The following is a 15,874-nucleotide window of genomic DNA, read 5'->3' as shown; positions in this document are numbered from 1 at the left end:
GACAAATGGTCAGGGGATTCAAGAGCAGAGGACAGTATTGAGTTTAATTGACCAAATATTGAATGAAGAAGGCAGTAAAGTCAGGGCAAGGATAATGGCCTAAGAAAATGCTCAGAGATGGAGGGATCAAAGATGTCAGTGATGAAAAAGAAAGAGTTTAGGAGGCATAGAGAGAGAGAGATGGAATTATAGGAGGTTATGTTAAGACAGGATAATGAGGGATCACCCAGGTTCTGCTTGAAGACCTTCACATTACCTTCCCAAACCATTCATTCCAGTCTGGGACATTCAATTGTTAACAAGTTTTTCTTTTATATCCAGTCAAAATCTGCCTTCCCAAAAATTCCCACCCATTGCTCCTGTTTCTGCCAAGACTAATAAGTCCAGTTGCTCTTCCATGTAACAAACAGCTATTCAAATACTTGAAAACAATCCCTTAAATCTCTTGTTTTCCAATATAAAGTTGTTGTTAAATCATTTCAGTCATATCTGAATCTTTATTACCCAATTTGGACTTTTCTTGGCAAAGATTCTAGAGTGGTTTGGCATTTCCTTCTCTAGCTCATTTTCCAGATGAGGAAAATGAGGCAAACAAAGTTAAGTGACTTTCCCAGGATTACACAGCTAGGAAGTATCTGAAGCTGGATTTGAACTCAGAAGGATGAGTCTTCTTGACTCTATACAACTGCACTACCTAGCTGTCTAGTATAAAAACCCACTCCCAATCTTTAACCAATTCCCAAATGGTATGTTTTTCAGTTCCCTCACATCCTTCTTGATTTCCTCTGGTTGTACTTTAAATTTATCAATGTCTTTCTTAACGTATGGTGCCCAAATTTAATGTGATACTCCAGATGTTCTAAGCCAAGCAAACTTTTTTCCTAGTCAAGAAACTTTTCCTCTTTTCTTCCTTAGAAAAACTGTTCCAATATTACCCTGACCATGAGGAAATTAATACAGTCTAAAACCTGTGACCAAGTGAGCAATGCCTTTTGACTTAGAAATCATCTGTGGTTACTTACCATCTTCTTCATTTTCACATGTGGCTATTTCAGGTTTCCATGTGCCATCTACTTGGCATACACTATTTTTCATGTAGTTTTTACAGTCAATTATAAATGACTTTCCTGGTAAATAAATACAGTCATTGGTGAACCCTCGCAATTTTCCATGATCAATCTGTGGTGATGGGCAACAAATTCCTGAGAAAGAAAGAGATTTGTTGAAATCAAGAAGGCAACTATGAAAGTAATAAAATTATTATAAGAATACTTCAATGGCCGAGGAACTGGTTTCTACTTTATTTAAAAAACAACAATATTAAAAAAATCAACAACAACTGAGACAGATAGGTGGCTCAGTGGGTAGAGAGCCAAGCCTGGAGACAGGATGTGCTGGGTGCAAATCTGGCCTCAGACACTTCCTCACTATGTGACCCTGTTAAAATTGTATATTAATCTTGTCTCCCTGACTAACTTGCCACTAGCAAATGCTCCCTAAATAAATTAACTGAGGCCACATCCTGAGTCTATGTGTCCAATTAGGGGAAGTCAGTTAGGTCCTAATATAAGAGCCCTCAGTCTAGTTCTGCTAACTGCCCTTGGTCTCAGAACCTCAGATAAAGTCCACACCTTATGCTCCTCTGATTTTTGAGGCCAGCAAAACACCAGTGAAGCATTATGATAATGGGCTAGCTTAAGTCATTGCTGGTAACAATGAAGTGATGCTGATGTGTTAGTGAATTAAGTCAAAAGTGGCATGGATCATAGTCCATCTTCTATCACCAAAACCCACTAAAAATAGGACTCAAACTACTGCCCCCAAGCATTTCTCTATCTATTATGGTTCTACACTGTCCAAGTGCTCCCAAATCCAATCCCAGGATACATAAGTGACTCTTTGCCCTTCCCTCTCCCCATTCTTCTTTCCACGCTATCTGCCATCCCATCTCCCATTCTAACACCATCTGCCTCTCGGTCCTCCTGAGGCGTTTGCCTCTGAAATCTGTGTCTTTTTCAAACTGAGACTAAAGCATTACTCCCCACCTGCTTTCATTATGATCTTTCCTGGAAAGTATCCAAGAAACGAGGCATGCCTGCCTTGCCTCAAAGGGATTCTGTTGTGTCCCCCACCTAATTTCATAAACTGGGCACACCAGGATTGAGGCTAACTTTTGCTTACAGCCACTTTTGCTGTGAACCAGCATGGCCCAATGAATTCATTGGTAGAAAGCAATGGTGATCATAAGTACTTTCCTGAAGAGATTTTTCCATTATTTGGGTTGCGATCAATGAATAATTCACCCATTTTCCTACTTCTCTCAAGGCAGGAATGACAGTCTTCTGAGGAGAGAGGTGGGCAAGTTTTCAGGCACATATGCAAGCCTCTCTTCAAGTTGCCTATTTCCATGCTTATATATCCTCCATGTAGACAAACATCTTACATGGAGAGTACTCAACCTATGCTAGCATCCCATTCTTAGACTTTTCTTTCCCAAGTATTTCCCTATAAACATACTTAAAATATCAAAGATGCATTTTAATACCTTTTATACCCTTACATGCCACTAATACCTTATATGCAAGAAGACAATTGAGCTATTTATTCAAGGCTTAAACTTTTCCCTTTTGATGTAGAATGTAAAGAAGTTCTCCTCCATAATGTTGCCACTTTTACTCAAGAGCTTATAAAAATCATTACTCTAAAAAAAACTTTGTACAAATTTTATCTGCCAAAAACCAGGTTGAACAAATCAAAAACCAGAATTAAGGTCACCAGGAGAAATGTCAACAATGTCAGATATATAGGATATACCACTCTGTTGGCAGAAAGTGAGGAAATTTATGGGGGTAAAAGAGGAGAGTGTAAAAGTTGGCTTGAAGCATAATATAAAAAAACAACAACAAGATCTTGGCAACTGGTCCTACCACTTCTTGGCAAATAGAAGAAGAAATGGAAGCAGTGTCATATTTTATCTTCTTGGGCTCAAAGATCATAATGACTATAGCCATGAATTAAAAGATGCTTTCTCTTTGGAAGGAAAGATATGTCAAATCTGGACCACATATTAAAAAGGAGAGACATCACTTTGCCAATAAAGTCCAAGTAGTCAAGGCTATGGTTTTTCCAGTAGCACTATATGGTCATAAGAGCCAGATTATATGGAAAGCAAAGTGCCACAGAATCAACCCTTTTGAATTGTGGTACTAGAGAAGATGTTGAGAGTCCCTTGAAGAGGAAAGAGATCAAACAATATTTAAAGAAATTAATTCAAACAATTCCCTGGAAGTTGAAATACTAAAGCTGAAGCTTAAATATTCTGGCCATACAATAAGACAGGACTTTTTGGGAAAAAATCCTGTGGAGATTAAAATTATTATACAAGAACTACATAATATATTTTATAAATTTTTATTAATAATAAACTAACAAAAAAAGTTAACTAAAAAGGTACTAACCCAGCCTGCTCACAAGAGCAAAAGAGAAAAGAGGGAGGAGTTACAGCAAACTATATACAAATGTGACAACACAAATGTGGACAAAGGGAAAAGCATTCCGGGTAATAAAGAAAGGAAGTTTGGGTAATGTAGTTTTAGGGACTCAAGATATTTCTAACTATACACCCCCATGTTGGTAAAGATTAAATGCAAAAGGAGAAGGGGACAGAAGAGGACGAGATGGATAGACTATGTAATAGAAACCATGAACATGAACTTGGATAGACTTCAAGAGATAGTGGAGGATAGAAAGGCCTGGTGTACTATGGTCCATGGGAAGAGTCAGACATAACTGAATGACTGAACAAAAAACAACAAAAGTTTATAAAATTTATAATCACATTGCTATTAAAAAGGTCAATTTGGGGGCATCTAGATGTCTCAGTGGATTGAGAGCTAGGCCCGGAGATGAGAGATCCTGGGTTCAAATCTGACCTCAGATACTTCCTAGCTGTGTGACTAGCTGTATAAGTCACTTAACCCCCATTGCCTAGCCCTTACTACTCTTCTGTCTTGGAACCTATACACAGAATTGATTCTCAGACGGAAGGTAAGGTTTTTTTTAAAAAAAGGTCAATTTGAAATATTTATAGCTGTGCTTTTTGTGGTGGCAAAAAACTGGAAAATGAGGGTATGTCCTTCAATTGGGAAATGGCTGAACAAATTGTGGTATATGCTGGTGATGGAATACTATTGTGCTCAAAGGAATAATAAACTGGAGGAATTCCATGTGAACTGGAAAGACCTCCAGGAATTGATGCAGAGCAAAAGGAGCAGAACCAGAAGAACATTGTACACAGAGACTGATACACTGTGGAAAATCGAATGTAATAGACTTCTGTACTAGCAGCAGTGCAATGACACAGGACAATTCTGAGGGATTTATGGTAAAGAACACTACCCACATTCAGAGGAAGAACTACAGGAGTGGAAATAGAAGAAAAACAACTGCTTGAACACATGGGTTGAGGTGGACATGACTGGAGATGTAGACTCGAAAATACCACACCAATGCAACTATCAACAATTTGGAAATAGGTCTTGATCAAGGACACATGTTAAAACCAGTGGAAATACACATCTGCCATGAATTATGTAACCATGTTAACCTTTCAAAAATAAATATTAATAAATGTTTAAAAAAAAGGTCAATTTGGTTATAGTGCTCTAGTCTCTATAACTGCTGAAATATATGAAATTAATGTTAAATATAAAATTTTCTTAGAGGTTCATTAAAATGCACCATCAAGAAGTACTAACATATAATGGATTACGTCAGTGTCAAGAGAATTCCATTAATTAATCACTACAGAACCTTTGAGAGTATCCTAATATATTCAAACCATACTAATTTGAACCTTCCTAATTCAGAATCTACTATCATTTGACTAGATGAAGGTTCACTTTTACTCAATTTGTGGCCAATTTTTACCAGGTAAATAAATAGAATAAAAAAGATCCTGGGTTGTATAATTAATACTTCTCCACCCACCCCCACAAATATAGGGTGGGGAACAAACTTTTTGAGCACTTAAGAAACAGCTTTTACAACATTCTAATTGATATACTAATTATAAATCATTCTTATTTGTTTATTACAACCAATCCTCAAGTGTCCCTACTCTCCCACAGACTGTATTGAAGTCAATAGCATTCCCTCTATTAACTCTCATAGATCTCTAATGAAGTTGGAATTCTCCATTTTCAAAGGTCTCTAGTTGACTAAACTTTATTATTATTTAGGGATTACTAACTACTTGAAAGATAATGACTTCTGGCTAAGATAGTGATGTAGTAAGTCACACAAAAATTCAGCTCTCCCACTTTTATCCCAGCTACAATACAAAAAGAACCTGAGTAGCTAGCCATATAACAGAAAGAAAAAAGGAGGAGGAAGGGAGTGTCTGTGGAAGTGAATTTTCCTATTTCCCATAAACATATGTGCAAGAAGATTCTAGAAAAATGAAAGAATGGGAGAGAAGTACACTTCATTTACCAGAGCTAGACAAAGGAGGATTGAACACACACATACACACACACACACACACACACACACACACACACACACACACACTTCTGTGAATACCTTTATGATGAGCTTCACTTAGAAATACACTATACTCAAGAGAGAAATAGACTGGGACAGGGAGAAGAAAAGAGAGGTTTTAAGAAAAAGGATAATATCGAGGAAGGAAAAGTCAAAGGCATTGAGCATATGCAGATAAGCCAATGGGGAAGATGCTAATAACTAAAGAGAATCCAGATTCTGGATTAGCTAAAAGAGTCCAGACATCTGTGAATAAATATTGGAAGACAGAGGAAATTAATCAATACAGGATGAGATTAGGAAACTGTAGAGACCTCAAAGAGTACGGAAATATAGCAAGATGTTCCTGAATTGTTTAAAGAGGAAATGATCATTATAAAGCCGAATTTATGGTCTGCATGGCAGAAATAATCAGCAGAACAGAAAAACTTGAAACCATAGTGGCAAGCCTCACCAAAGAAACAAAGTATAGAACAACTGATTGGGGAAACAAATATATAAAAATGAAGGACAATTTGGAAGAAAAGAAGGAAAAAGTAATGACATTAAAAAACAATACCATAGTTTCCATACAAGTAAAACATTGATCTCAAAGACAGGATGCATAGAGACAATATAAAAATTATAGATCTCCTTGAAGAATTGAAAAATCAAATATCAGAAAGAATATAAGAAAACTGTCCAGAACTTCTACCAAAAAAAAGTGCTATTTGAATAAAATCTACCACTTAGGAACAGCTAGGTGGCCTCTGAATAGAGGGCCAAACCTGGAGATGAGAGATCCAAGATTCAAATCTGACCTCAGACACTTCCTAGCTAGGTGACCCTGAGTAAGTCACTTAATCTCAATTTCCTAGCCCTTACCACTATTCTGACACTTACATTCGATTCTAAGACAGAAGATAAGAGGGTTGGTTTTTTTTTTTAAAGAATCTACCATTTTCCTCCAGGGGGAAAAAAATTCTCTGTGCAGCATGCTTGAAGGCACACAGTAGTTGAATTGAACAATTATAATAATAAATAAAAAACTCTGCAAGCTATCATGGATTGAACCTAGGTCCTCTAACTCCTAGGATAATACCTTATTCCATGTTACTTTCTTCTAATAGCCCTTCCACATGACCTCTATTATCCCCTTCTGACCTTAACATTCTAAGACTCTAAGAAATTAATACAATTCTTAATAAAGTATTCTCAAATCTATTTTTTTGGAGAGTTAGTTACATCCTTGGTAAACTGGTTTCCTAAACACTGAGTTTCACAGATGAAAATGGAGGTATTAAAACATACTTACTCTTACAAACTCTATCCACGTGCCATTTAAAATCTTTCTGGCATGTTGCAGTAACTGGCCCAACTGGATCGGCTTTGTATCCATACTTACACCTTAATGTCAATTTGGTGCCAACTGAGAACTCTCTTTCATTATCAAGACGGGTTCTCAGTTCAGCATTTTCAACATATGGTGGTGTAAGGCAGCTATCTGGTCAAGAGAAGCAGTGGAAACAATTATTACTGAGGTCAAGTATGACAACATAGTAACCTGTCATTTTAAGGGATGATGTGGCAGAATTCAATTAAGTGACGATCTAAGATATCACTGAAATGGTCAGAGATCCCTTTCAGGGTTCTTGGGAGAGGATAACTTGGGGCATGAGGAATTGTCCAAGGACCGAGAGATTTCTCTCAGGGAATAAGCTGTGTCCCCATAGAAGGCTGCAAAGGGGTAGATGGGAATGATGGAGACTAATAAACGCATATATGTATATGAAAATGCTCCAAAGTGTACACAGCTTGATAGAGTATCCAAATTCAAAGGGGGAATGCTTTCTATTCATTGAAAGAACTGGACAGGCATAGTATATAAAACATTGTAAGGACTAAATTCAAACACCTGCCTCATACTCACTAACTATGTGACCCTAAGCAAGTCACTTAATCTCTCTGTGTCTCAGTTTCTTGATTGGTGAAAACGCATATTATAATAGCACCTCCTCCAGCAATTGTGAAAATCAAATGAGATAACACACATAAAAGGCTTTGTAAATATTGAAGTGCTATATAAATACTAGCTATCATCATTGCTGGTATTAAATCATATTCTTAATAATAATGATAATAATAATAATGCCATCTAAAATAACTTCTCTTTGAATAAACTTATATTCAAATGTAAGGTCTTGACTTGCCAATTACCTTGAAGTAAAGAAAATTGGGGAAAGTTTCTGGGGATATGAAGCTAACTTTGGAATGTGTCCCAATTGGAAGGCGAGAGTGGACATAAGGTGTCTGCCTCATCACCAGCAGAGATTACTACTAAGAACATCATCTTTTACCCTTCAGATTAAGACCTAGCAAAAACAAAATGCCCTTTGATCTTCCATAATTGGAGCTTCCGTTCTCAGGCTTTTGCCTCTTCTGATGATGTTATGTTTGGATAAGGAATGATTCTAAGTAAGATTTCCACGTCACTGAAATTATCATTTCCAGAATATATCTGCTGAGCTTCAGGCTTCTTACATTTTGAATGGCATGTTCTTTGGGTTGGAATGGGTACAAAAATGATATAAAACAAAATAAAAGTGGCAAAATAAAAGGTGGTCACAGTCTCAGGCATTTACCAGTTTGGGCAGGGATTAAGGCAAATCACTTAACCTTTCTCAGCCTTAGCTTCCTCATCTGTAAAATGGGGATAATAAAAGCACCTGCCTTCCAGGGTTATTGTGAAAATAAAAGATGTGTATATGCGTGTATCAACTTACAAACCTTAAAGCACTAAATACCTGCTAATTATTATTATTTGCAGCATTTGCAGCCCCTTGCCCTCAGAAATTCTGTGCTGAATTTTGGGTTCTTTTACAGTGAGGAAAAATGGAACTCTTCAAGAATTAGCTGTCTAGTCTTCTGAGAATTAGAACAAAACAAAATTACACTGTGACAAAGTGTATGCTTGTACCATGTCCTGTAAGTGCTCTCATGCCTGTGCTTCTCAGTAGACTTAAATGTGTCCATACTCACTGATCATACAAGTGGGTAGAGCAGGAATCCAACTATTGTTAGCTTCACAGTGAATCAAATTGGGGCCTTGGAGAGAGTAACCCTTCTTGCACTCAAACAGAATAGTGTCTTTGTATGTGTAGGTGGTTCTCGAACCAGATATTATCTTCGCATTTGAAATCTGAGGCTGATTACAGGAGACCACTAAAGAAAGACAAGATTGCTTGGTCCAAATGATCAGGTGTAACAATAGGAAAGAATCAACAAAGACATGAATGGAAGTCCCTAACATTTCCTATGGATACAGATTAAAAAGTTTCCTACTTGACATTATGAGGGTATCAAACTATAGTGGGGGTTCCTAAACATTTTTGGTGTCATGTACCCTGTGGTGCAGAGAGAGTGCATACACCACAACCCTTTTGGCAATCTGGTAAAGCATAGAGACTCCTCCAAAGGGCCAAAGGCATGGACTTACAAAGGAGATCTTTCAGATGCAAAGGAAATAGTCTGTCCATCCCTGAGAGCAGTGATGGCAAACCTATGGCATGGGTGCCAAAGATGGCATACAGAGTGTTCTCTCTGGGCACATGGCCAACCCCCTTGGAGTTTGTTACTAGAAAGGCAGAGGGTCTTGGGTGGAGCTGCTCCCTTTCCCCTCTCCACCATGCCTGATGACATTTTTTCACATCCCCCACCTCTCTGCCCAGCAGGCCAATGGGAGCATTTTCTCCCTCCCCTGTGTGGGGTGGGAGGCTGGGCACGTCACTCCACTTCTAAAAGGTTTGCCATCACTGCCTTAGTCTCAAGCTTGAATGATCCCTTGCAAAAGAGCATCAAGCACTGTGGGTCCAGAGTTGTCAACTGTCCTAGACCTTTGTTTTCTAGGCATTAGCACCTTAGGATTGCTCTATTATAAGTTCATACCCACTCTTACCCAACACAGGCTTTATATCTTTGCTAAAAACTAAGTGATTTGTGGATGGATTGTGCCATCACAAACTATGGGAAAGAGCCCAGAGAGGGTGCTACACCTAGATTGGTGTCCCAATTAGTGAGCCATCTTAGGGATCCTTTTAGCCTTTAAGAGTCCTGAAGACAGGGGAAAAGTGTTCTCACTTTATCCTGTTGGCACCTTAGTTTTTTCTCCAGTAGTAGGCATCCTGCTGATGATCAACTAATAACAAATGAATGCAAAATTGTTACACTGAAGTAACTTGTGGGTACCATCCTTCAAACTTCCATTCTCCATTTTAAAAAATATAAAAGTTTAAAGATCTTAGACTTCACTTACTTTTGCATATGGGTGGAGGCGGATGCCATGTACCAGTAGTCTCATTTACCACAGTACAAGAAATAGAGGCCTCTCCTATAAGTGAGAATGGATGGTTGCATCTATAGGTCACCGAAGAACCAAAGGTGTAGATATTGTCCTCTCGACCGTTGTGCTTTCCGTTGCTGATGGGTGATGGAGGCAGACAACTTACAACTAGAAAGAAATAGGAAGGAAGACATCATCAGAGAAGGCATTTATTGCTACTTCTCCACCCCATTTTCAGCTCAGCTCATTCTCTGGACTCTTCTACCTCCCTAATAGCTGCCTTAAGTCCCTCAAGATAACTCTGCCCTTAGTCCTGCTTTCCATAATGGTGAGTCCTTGGCTTGGGATTCCTGTTTTTGGACTGAATGAGTGGACAGCTATGTGGTGCAGTAGATAGAGTGCCAGGCCTGAGGTCAGGAAGATTCATTTTCCTGAGTTCAAATCTGGCCTCGGACACTTACTGGCTATGTGACCCTGGGCAAGTTATTTAACTTTGTTTTCCTCAGTTTCCTCATCTGTACAATGAGCTGGAAAAAAATGTTTTTGCCAAGAAAACTCTAATGAAATCACAAACATCTGAAAAACCTGAACAATAATAACTAAATTGAATGAGATGATATTTGTAAAGTGTTAAGCATAGTACCTGGTCCATATGTGCTTAATAAATGCTTATTCCCTTCTCCCCTTTGTAAGGGTGAAAAAAGGGGTTTTATGGGTTCAATATATTAAAGATGGTCGCCAGAGGATTGAACTATTATCAATCCTCAATTACTTTTTCACCCTTTCACCTTCAGCCATGCTGCTCCTTTCAACCCCAGTTTAATTCACTCCCCATATTCTACCTCCTCAGTATCTGGCTCATTCTCTTCAATGACTGACTCACCCTCCATCCTCTAGGATATCCTTCTCTACCTCCCTTTCCAGCTCTCATTATATCTTTGTTATTCCCTATTAGAATGTAAACTCCCTGTGAGTAGGCATTATCATTTTTTTAAAAATACTTATCCCTAGCACTTAACCCCATGCCTGGCAAAAAGTTAGTGCTTAATAAATGTTTTACCCATCCATTCATCTATCTATATACTATCTATATCTATCATCTATTATTTATCTGTCTCTGTCATCTATTTATCATTTATTCATCTATATCTATTTTTCTATCATCTGTTATTCTCTATCTATCATTTCTTATATCTGATCTAACATCTACCTATAGGATTTGGGCTATATTATCATCTATTTATAGCACTTTTCACATAAATAAATTTATCTATTGTTTATTTGTATCAAGCATCTATCTATTCATATATCTACCTATCTAATCTATCTATTGTTTATCTTATCTATAATTTGTTCATTGAGCAATCCTACTACCCATCCATACATCTACTTCCCATTTTATCTCATCTTTATCTATCTATCTATCTATCTATCTGTCTGTCTGTCTGTCTGTCTGTCTATCTATGTATATTATACAGAATCCTAAGTTTCAAACTGGAAGGGCCTTAGAAGCCATAAAGTTTTATTAACCAGTTTTATACTTGAGGAAACCAAGGCCCAGAGAGGCAAAAATCTCACAAGTAATAAGAGATAGAGCTGAGATTTGAACCCATATTCTTTGACTTCAAATCTAGCATACTTTAGATTCGTATGGAAGTATTGCCAAATGGCAAATTCAATTTCACAAGCATTTACTAAGCATTTCCTATGTGCCAGTCCTGTGCTAGGTACTGGGCATGAAAACATGGAATTAGTCTCCCACCTTACTGTTCTCCTGGGAGTAAACAAAACATGCATTGACAAGTAAAAACAAATACATACAAAATACACAACATGTGATTTATTTGGGGGTAACTGGGGGAATGGAAGAATCAGAAAAGGTCTTGTATAGGAAATAATGCTTGAGCAGAGCTTTGGTTGGAGCTATGGATTACAAGTTAGAGAGGAAGAGAGAACATCCTAGGCATTGGGATCCATCTAGCAAAGACACAGAGATGAGAGTTGGAAGGTTTATGTATGACAAACAATAAGTGGACCAATTTAGCAGTAATTTGGTATTTAAGAAATCAAAAGATCCAACCTTTAAGGATAAGAACTTACTATTTGATAAAAACCACTGAGAAAATTGGAAAACAATATGGCAGAGCCTGGGGACAGACCAGTATCACACACTACATACCAAGATAAGGTCAACATGGATATATGACTTAGAAATAAAGGATAATAGCATAAGCAAATGAGGGAAGCATAGAATAATTTAGTTGAAGATCTATGGATAAAGGAATAATTATGAGAACATTATGGGATGTAAAGTGGATCATTTTGATTATACTAAATTAAAAAGGTTTTGTACAAACAAAATCAATGCAACCAAGATTAAAGGGCATGCAAAAAGCTGGGGGGTGGAATATTACAGCAAGTATCTTTGATAAAGGTCTCATTTTCTAAATAAATAAAGAATTGAGTCAAATTTATAAAAATATAAGTCATTCTCCAGATGATAAATGGTCAAAGGATACGAACTGGCAGTTTTCAGACAAATCAAAGCTATCTATTGGCATATGAAAAAATGCTTTAAATCATTCTTGAACTGAGAAATGCAAATTAAAACAACTATGAAGTATCATCTCACACCTATCAGATCAGGCAATATGACAAAAAAGAAAAATAATAAATTTTGTTGGAAAGGATGTGGGAAAATTGTGATACTGATGCACTATTGATAGAGTTGTGATTTGATCCAAACATTCTGCAGAGCAATTTGGAACTATACCCAAAGGGTTCTTAAACTGTGCATACCCTTTGACCCAGAAATACCACTATCAGATCTGTAATCCATAGAGGTCCAAAACATAAAAAAGAACCCATTTATTCAAAAGTATTTATAGCAGCTTTTTGTTGTAGCAATGAATTGGAAATTGAGAGGATTGGTTATCATTTGGGAAATGACTGAACAGGTTGTGATATATAATTGTAATGGAATACCATTGTGCTGTATGACAAGAAGAATGATTTCAGAAAAACCTGGAAAGACTTAATATGAACTGATTTAAAGAGAAGTAAGCAGAACCAGAAGAACATTGTACACATTAACAGCAATATTTTGATGAACAACTGTAAATGACCTAGTTATTTTCAACAATACTATAGTGGGGTGGGGGTAGGGGGGCAACCACATGGCTCAGTGAATTGAGAGTCAGGCCTAGAGACAGAAGATCCTGGGTTCAAATATGGCCTCAGAAACATCCTAGTTTGTGAAATTGTGCAAGTCACTTAACCTCCATTGCTCAGTCCTTTCTACTCTCTTGCCTTGGAACAAATACATAATATTGAGTCTAAGAGGGAAGGTAAGGGTTTTAAAAACATACATACAATAATACAATTACCTAAGCCAGTCCCAAAGACTCATGATGAAAAATACCATCTGTCTCCAGAAAAAAGAATTGATGGAGTCTAGATGCAGAAAAAACCATACTACATTTTGTTTTCTTTCTTCTTAATTTGTTTAAATATTTGAGATCTCTCCAACAAAATAACTAAAGCAGAAAAATGTTTCCCATGATTGAGCATATAAAATCTATATCAGACTGCTTAACATCTCAGGGAGTAAGGGGGAGTGGAAAAGGGGAAAAGATTTTGGAACTCAACATCTAAACATATTAAAATTTGTTTTATGTGCATTTGGGTAAAAATAAAATATTATTAAAATTAAAAACAAACAAACAAAAGAATGTCACTTTGGCTTCTGCATAGAGAAGGAAGAGGCTGGAAGCAGAAAGATAAAAAAGAAAGCTATTTGAATCACTGTTAAGAGTACTGAGAGCTTGGATTAGAGTGTCAGCCATCTGAATACAGAAAAGGGGACAGGTGTGAGACAGGCTGGGAAGAAAGGATTAAGGAGAGTTGGCAACCAATTGACTCACCAAAATACAAGGGTTTTTATGATAATAAAATTCATGAACTAGTTAGGAAAGATCTTGACTTACTTTCACATACCGGAAGAGGTTCACTCCAGGTAAGTCTTGAATCCGAAATCACACAGAAACTTGTTGATGATCCAATTAGGTTGTATCTGAATGAATAGAGTCAAGGGCTTTAATGAAACTCATGCTGCCATAAACATAATTCAGTCATGGGAGACACCTTAACAACTGGTCTTTGTCATCTTACCCCACTGGATACTCACTCACCCGGCTGTAGTTCATCAGTGCAGTGAAACAGGCTCAAAAGAGAAGAAATCCCTCCCTGAACAAAGGAGAACCAGGCTTACAGCTGTGGTTCCCTGGATCCTTTCCTTAACTAGCCACTTTTTAATAACTGGAGATCATTTCCTACCTAGTGTAAAGAGAAGCAGAAGGTTAATAGCATCTGTTTGTTCTTGAGCTTGGGCCAATTCAGGAGTGTTAGATTAGTGAGTATTGTTCCTTTGAATAAACTATGTTGTACTCTTTGCCTCTGCTTATCTTTGAAAGCAGACATTTGCTTACTTTCCCTTCTCAACTTGAAGACTTACTGGATTTTAGGCTTTTGGTTTGTGCTTAAACATTAATTCCCATCAAGTGCTTTGACTTTTTGGCTGCTGGATTCAGCTTATACTTGGACCTTGACATCCACTGAGTCATTCTCCATCTCACCAGCCTAGTCCTTCTGTCACCATTTTCCCTGGAGTAAACATTGTTAGTATAGCTACCAATCAAAATATCAAGATGATTATTATTCATTAAAAGTTTATGTCCAGTCTATTTCCAAAAAGGATTGGAGGTTGTATGCAAAGTTAAAATGCATGGAAAACCATACAAAATTGTATTAAACAACAAAAGCAAATGAAAGGAGCAGAGTCACAGATGTACTGGGTCCCCAGGAGACTGACTATTAGCATTTTATTACTGTTTACAGATCTTAGAACTAAAAGGCATCTTGGAAATCATATCATTCTACTTTCTCATTTTACAGATGAGGAAACTGCAGCCCAGATTTTCCCTGAGTGCCACAATCATCTGAAAAAGATGAAGTGACTTTCTAAGAGTTGTACAAATAGTATGTAGCAAAGTTAGGCTTTGAAACCACTTCTGACTAAAGGGCACTTAGCTCTAAGTTGGGCACAAAGCAAAAAGTGAAGTTTTCTACTTTTCACTATATGATAAAAGAAAACATACATAATTGTTGATTTTGAGATTTGGAAGGGACCCAATCCAACCCATACACAAAAGAAATCCTCACTACTCCCAAATCCCAAATAGTGTAAATACTGAACTCCCTGAAATGGTCCCATTATTTGAACTCACACTGCATATTTCCATTGGACAGCTTATGTGGTGCAATGGATAAAGTGCCAAGACTGAAGTCAAGAAGTTATCTGACCTCAGACATCAGCTGTATGACTCAGTCAAGTCACTTAACTCTATTTGCCTCAGTTTCCTCTTTGGTCAAATGAGCTGGAGAAAGAAATGGCAAACCATTCCAGTATCTTTGCCAAGGAAACCCCAAATGGGGTCACAAAGAGTTGGACATGACTGAAAATGACTGGTTTAACTTCTCTGGGTTTCAGCAACTCATCATCTTGCCCATCTTTCTGGTCCATGCTAGCTCCAGCACAAGACTACAGTCAATTCATAATTAAACTTTCTGACAAGTCCCTTAATTATCAATATTCTGTGTTGTTGACGAAAGAAGGAATATAGACACTATAGATACCAAATGTTTGAGGAGGAGAGTTGACATTCTTTCATGACATTTTGAAAGCCTAAATTATATTCTCACCCAAATGGAAACCATAGGCCATAAAGCCAACTGAAAAATGAACCAACATATTTCTCAGAAAGCAATTTTGGGGGGTAGCTGGGTAGCTCAGTGGATTGAGAGCCAGGCCTAGAGATGGGAGGTTCTGGATTCAAATCTGACCTCAGACACTTCCCAGCTGTGTGACCCTGGGCAAGTCACTTGATCCCCATTGCCTACCCTTACCACTCTTCTGCCTTGGAGCCAATACACAGTATTGACTCCAAGACAGAA

The 15,874-nt window shown here is 37.5% G+C and overlaps 1 protein-coding gene across 1 annotated transcript in view; it reads right to left on the bottom strand.

The window, feature by feature from the left end:
• Positions 1–1,014: 1,014 nt before the first annotated feature.
• The window catches only part of C4BPA (complement component 4 binding protein alpha), a 32,160-nt gene continuing 17,300 nt past the window's right edge, over positions 1,015–15,874 (bottom strand). The window contains exons 6-10 of the mRNA XM_044674943.1: positions 13,849–13,934; positions 9,836–10,030; positions 8,563–8,745; positions 6,839–7,027; positions 1,015–1,202 (exon numbers count right to left, since the gene is read on the bottom strand). Coding sequence (XP_044530878.1) covers positions 1,015–1,202; positions 6,839–7,027; positions 8,563–8,745; positions 9,836–10,030; positions 13,849–13,934 — 841 coding nt within the window. The remainder of the gene's footprint in view (positions 1,203–6,838; positions 7,028–8,562; positions 8,746–9,835; positions 10,031–13,848; positions 13,935–15,874) is intronic.

Source organism: Gracilinanus agilis, chromosome 4 (assembly GCF_016433145.1).
Source record: "Gracilinanus agilis isolate LMUSP501 chromosome 4, AgileGrace, whole genome shotgun sequence".
Classification (NCBI taxonomy): domain Eukaryota; kingdom Metazoa; phylum Chordata; class Mammalia; order Didelphimorphia; family Didelphidae; genus Gracilinanus; species Gracilinanus agilis.
The sequence above is the reverse complement of the archived record's forward strand: the minus strand, read 5'-3'. Positions and strand labels throughout refer to the sequence as shown.